The 6,000-nt window shown below is 44.8% G+C and overlaps 1 protein-coding gene across 1 annotated transcript in view; it reads right to left on the reverse strand.

Moving 5' to 3' along the window:
• Positions 1-5,960, reverse strand: part of GLDN (gliomedin) — a 57,740-nt gene extending 51,780 nt beyond the window's left edge. The window contains exon 1 of the mRNA XM_027768406.1: positions 5,841-5,960. Coding sequence (XP_027624207.1) covers positions 5,841-5,873 — 33 coding nt within the window. The 5' untranslated portion in view covers positions 5,874-5,960. The remainder of the gene's footprint in view (positions 1-5,840) is intronic.
• Between the last annotated feature and the right edge of the window lie 40 nt (positions 5,961-6,000).

The raw sequence follows: 6,000 nt of genomic DNA on the forward strand, positions 1-6,000 counted from the left end.
CCACGGCTGCGGCTATGGGGCATGAATGAGTCCCTGACAGGGTCTGAGTCCCTGGGAAATCAGGGTTTGAGTCCCTGGGTATCTTAGGATTTTTGTATGGGTTTCTTTAGTTTCTTCTGCCATTTTAATTATTTCCTCCACACCCTCTTGAAAAACACTACTAGGTTCTATCTCTCCTCCTCCTCAGTTGAGGATATTGACCAATAGATTATTGATCAAGAAGTTCTTCAAGAACTGATAACCCCTATAGTCACAGTACTATTGCTAAAAATTGCCTTGGGACCTTAGGAGGTATGGGTAGAGGCAAGAGGGTCCTGGAGCACCCCAGGGTACATCCTGACCAAAGAGCATACTTGCCTTTTTAGAAATCATGGAAGGTTGGGACAGCTCCTTTAAAGTCCCTTAGAATGCGTGCTCAAGCATTTCAATGAGGCGTTTGTGGAAAGTTGTGATTATGGCATCAAACTCTCCATCCCAAAACTGAGAGGACCTTTTGAAAACATCACACTTAAAAGAGGTAGAAATAGCAGGAATATTTATGTTGCTAAAACTCTGATGGTATACCTGGTGGCTTAAACTCACACTGGGCACGTGTGCATGCGTGCCCAAGATCCCGAGAAGAGAATGGAGGAGAAGGGATTGCGGTGTGACCATCCCCCCGCGGGGTGATTTCTCACATTCTGTCTCTCCGTCTCTGTCTGTCTGGTGAGCGCACGTGCCCTATAGCAAAAACCTCTAAACAAAACAAAACAAAACAAAACAAAACAAAACAAAAACAACTCTAATGGTATAAACAACAAAAGTTTAATTTCCGGGACCAGCAGTTAGCATAATGGCTATGTCTCTGGACTCCCATGTAGTCGACTGCGGTTCAAGTCCCAGACCCGGTGGCTTAAACTCATGCCAGGCATGTGTGCATGTGTGCCCAAGATCCCGAGAAGAGAATGGAGGAGAAGGGATTGCGGTGTGGTCATCCCCTCTGGGGGATGATTTCTCGCTTTCTATCCCTCTGTCTCTCTCTTTCTGGTGAGTGCACAAGCCCTATAGCAAAAACTTCTGAAAAAAATAAGTGCTCATATAAATTGGTTTCAATTCTTTTCAAGTTCATATAACTTTAGTGAATGAGCTGGCTTCAAATGTAATGAAAAAAAGATTAATACGTGAAAGTCTTCACAATTTCCAACATACATTTTGTCTAGGTTTTCATTAATCAAGCAACATCATGTTTATTTTATTATGGTTGGTTTAATGAAACAGCTATTTAGGTGTTGCGTGTTGCATTTTACATGGTGGATATCTAACAGGGAAACGAATTCATGACTAGCTTTTTCTGGCTTTAGTTTTAGTGCCAACAGAGGATCTTTGACCTCAAAGTAACTCTTGGATATTTACAGAGGGCCCCTGAGACATCCAAAAGAGAGATGTTAAACCAACCAGGATTATTCTTCATATGTTGGATAAAAATGGAAAGCATTGCCAAATGGGGTAATTCTAGTTTTCTTTGTATTTTATTTGAGTTCTATGTATAAATAAGTTATGCACTTGTATGTCTATGTATGCATTGTGTTCCAAAATAATTTGAGATTCCCAGGAATTTATGGTAGGCTATTATGTGAAACTGGCATATATAGCCAAATTTCTTTGTCAGTTATGACTTTTTGTCAGAGCATTAACTATGGCTATGATCTTAATGTTATATCCTTAAGGAAATTCACAAGGAAGATGGAAAGAGAATGCACTCTTATAAATAAAGTTTTTTTTAAAAAAATGTAAACATTTAACTGGGTGAAATCTTCATTTTTCTATGTAAACTGATTGATTTTCTAAACTGTTAAACCAAAATTAACCCAAAAAAGTAAGAAAATGTTTGACAAAATTGCATGCTAAGTTGCCAGTACACTGCACCTGAGTTAAAGAGGTAAAATTGGTGTAAAGGAATATAAATCCAATGTTAAATGTGGACTCATGGAAGCATTATTGCCTGAGTCCTTTTATAATTCTTGTTAAGTTAGCATGCTTTAGTTATTCCTATTATTGGTCTTTAAATTGTATAAGAACTATTGAGAGGGTCTATTGGTAAGATTGTTCAGTTTTACATCGGAAAATTGTTAAACAAATTTTGTTATTGTCTGTACATGTTCATAAGCTGCTGGTGAATGCTAAAAGTTAGGACTGCCGAAAATCAAAAAAAATTTGCTCAATGTATAAAAATCTATTTTGGGGACCAGCAGTTATCTTAATGGCTATATCACTGAACTCCTACGTAGTCTACCACGGTTCAAGTCCCGGATCCGGTGACTTAAAATTCACACTGGGTGCATGTGCATGCGTGCTCAAGATCCCAAGTGGAGAATGAAAGAGAAGGGACTGCAGCGTGACCATCCCCCCTGGGTGGTGCTTTCTCGTTTTCTGTCTCTCTGTCTCTCTGGTAAGCGCATGCGCCCTATGGCAAAAACCTCTAAAAAAAATTCTATTTTTACAAGCTTAATAGCTCCTTTAAAACATCAAATTTCCCAAGGCGAAAGAGAAAAGACAAACATGAGTGGCTATTAAAAATCAAGTCTATACATAACTGGGACAAAAGCTAGAAAACCACTGTGTAACAGCTTAATAGGGTGAGAGTCTCAAGGAATGGGTGGGACAAGTTAAGGCTAGGAGCTCCAGGCTGCCCTCTCCCCCAACCCCTTGCCTTCTTGTGCTCCTTCTGGTATTTTTAGTCAGTCCTCTTCCCCACTGGACTCTCTCCTTAGTTAAATGATTGAGAAGTCTTTTGTACAGGCGATGAGGCAGACTCCACCCCCTCATCCCCGTTCAGTTCTCAGCCGCTCCTTGCAGGATTTATTAAAACTTAGGTTCACTTCTCAGTGTAGGGGTAATTCATAACAGAGATCAGAGAAGTTCCCAAGTAACTCAGAGAAGTGTTATAACACAATTGGCAAGGCACCTTACCCTTTGATCTGTCACTTTAACAGCACTCAGTAGTCACTCGTGGTAATCCTAAAGGCTGGGAACTTCTCTGAAGGCAGGAGCTGGAAATGGCCCAGATCAGAGCCTCGGCCTCAGAAAAATCTGTTTCCAATGCAGGCAGCCCGGGCACTGAACAATACCCATGACTGGCACCCCCTCACGTCCTCACTGGGGTTTTGTCCCCAGTGTAGAGTTGGTCACTAGAGACAAGACAGATTGCACCAAGGTCTGAAGGGAGCTCGGGACTTCTAAAGTCCATGCTGACCTTTGAGTATTGACAGGGCCCGAGACCCCAACGGCTCCCCTTGGACCTCTGACAATTTCACTGGACAAGACTCAGGTAACCCTTAAAGTGACTAAGATTAATTTCTGTCTAAATCAGAGGTTAAAATTGTTTCCAAAAGTACACTCATTAAAAAATAAAAAACAGTAGTAAACAGGTTGACGGACCATGTGACAAGAGAAAAAATTAGAAGACTGAGCCAGAGAGGAAACATCTCTATTAGCAACTAAAAGTTCTTGTAACCATCCGGACTCTGTCCTCACCCTCCTACACTCAGGAGGAGGAAAAATTGGCCCACAAGCAGTAGGCTACTGGAGGACCCGAAGGATGGTTGCTGTCACCAGGCCAAAAGTGAGGCCCTTGAACGAGAGTTGGAGAGGTTTTTGCTATAGGGCCCATACGCTTACCTGAAAGACAGAGAGAGACAGAGAGACAGGAAGCGAGAAATCCCCCCCCAGAGAGGATGGCCATGCTGCAATCCTTTCTCCTCCATTCTTTTCTCGGGATCTTGGGCACACACGCACACACACCCAATGTGAGTTTAAGCCACTGGGTCTGGGATTCGAACCATGGTGGACTACATGGGAGTCCAACGACATTACCATTGCACCAACTGCTGGTCCTTAGACAACCTTATTAATGGTGTTATCTTAAAAATGTGTTGCTTTCATACAGGTAAGCCCTAAACCCTCAGGCAAGGCTCCCTTAGGAATCAAATCCCAGAAAAAAAAAAAAAAAAAAGAAAAGAAAAACTTGGAAAACACTGAGAAAATCAGCCCAAGTCAGTTCAAACTGGACTTTAAATTCAGTGAAACTTCTTACCTGCCAAAGAAGACTATCACCCTGTCCTCTAGCTGATACTGAGGAGACAGTGATTTGATCTCAGTAAAAGAGAAGTGGGGAATGAAGCAGGAGCGACTCCATCTTGGAGGAGCGCCTCCATTATGAACACTTACATCCCATTCCCCATGGTTAAAAAGATGTTTTCTCTTACTAAGGTAGATGCCCTAAGATAGGGTCCAGGCACTGGACCTTGCCCTGAGCCATGGAGACCGTGAAGATCCCTCTGTGTTTAGGTGGGGATGAACATACCCTTAGGAATTATTACCCTGCTTACCTGCTTGTTCTGCCCCTGTGATGTGCTCATGCTTTGCTTTTACATTGTAAAACTCTACCCCCTACCCTTTCAAGCCCACCACTCTTTGTTCTTATGAGTGCCACATCAACCCGGAAAAGAGTGTGATGTTTGCCTTTATAAGCACCCTCACCTTGCACTCAAGGTTGCGGGGTTTGGAGAGACATGAGTCCCCCCTGTATGCACCGGCTTAATAAACCCTAATAAATCTGGCCATGTCTGGTTGTCCTCGTATTACTCACTGAGTAGACTATAAGGATGTAAGCTATTTGAACGTTTCTGAGACAACAGAAGCTTTAAGTAGATTTATCTTGGAATACCTAGGATTCTGAAGTATAGTTCACACTTGACTGGAGCTAACAGAACTGAAATCTTTCTCATTTTAAAGTGAAATAAGACCACAGCCATTGTGTTGGATAATGAAATGGAGCGCGGAACTGCAATGTGATCTCCATGTGTTTGTCAAATAGTGACCGCGCTAAGATCAGCACAGGTAAAGAAACTTAAGACTGGAAAAAATATTTTTTTGAGGCTTTCTTTAAAGGCTGTCTTTAAAGCACTGTTTCTTAAATTTTGGGCTGTGCATAATGGAGTCCCTTTGAAAATCCAAGGAAAAACTATGGATGCTCGGACACACGAAGCTCACACACGCGCCTTTCCAGAGTTCCAGACTCCCTGGAGCCCATATGGAGAGCACCCCCCAGGCCCCACATTAAGAACCTTAGCTTTGCCCCTGCATTTAAAGAAAAATGCTCTGTACTGATTTCTCTCTTGTGAGGGAGTGGAGGGGAGGGGGGGTGTGCTTAAAACCTAGCAGAAACTTTCTAAGCATTTAGGTGCCAGTGGACAGTACAACCAGGCTGGTTGTTTTCACTTAAGTGGAGACAGGCCAGGGATCCGGTGGAGATGAGCGGAGGCCGGGTGGAAAGGGAGATATACTATGCCAGGCGTTGCTTTAGCAGAGTCACCTCGGTCCTCTCGCAGGGCCCCTCCACCCCACGCCATAGGCGAGCAGGGCACGCAGAGCTCTGTTCGCAGCAAGAGGAGAAAGCCTGTCAGAAGTCGAGGTGACATCTCCCCTGGGGGGTGATTTCTCGCTTTCTGCCTATCTCCAGTGAACTCTTCTTAGAGCAAAAATCTCTAAATAAACAAAACAAAGCAAAAGAGTTGGGGGTAACCGTAGGCTCTTAAAAGTACCACCTGTGCCCTACAGACTCAAATGATGATCCCAGAGCAGAACACACCCCTTGGCCCACTGCTCCGCTTCACAGATGAGAAACTGTCGGCAAAGGGTTAAAGTGCTTTTCAAGGTGACATCCTCGCCAGCCTCTTTCTAGGCTCCCTCTCTGGAGCGCCTGGGCCTGGCTGGGGCAGACGAAGGTGCCAGGTGCGCTCCCCAACTCCTCCCGCCACCCACCCGGGCGGGGCGCCTCGGGGAGCCGAGCCCCCGCCTACCGGCACCATGGAGTAGGTCATCATCATCAGCATGTCCTGGCTCTCGGCGCGGAGGTGCGGCGCGGGCTCCCCGCTGTGGCTGCGCTTGTTGCGCGCGGCGCTGGCGGGGTCCGGGGGTGCGGCGGGCGCCCGGCGGGGCGCGCGGCTCAGCTCTGCCAGG

Source organism: Tupaia chinensis, unplaced genomic scaffold (genome assembly GCF_000334495.1).
Source record: "Tupaia chinensis unplaced genomic scaffold, TupChi_1.0 Scaffold146140_1, whole genome shotgun sequence".
Taxonomy (NCBI): Eukaryota; Metazoa; Chordata; class Mammalia; order Scandentia; family Tupaiidae; genus Tupaia; species Tupaia belangeri.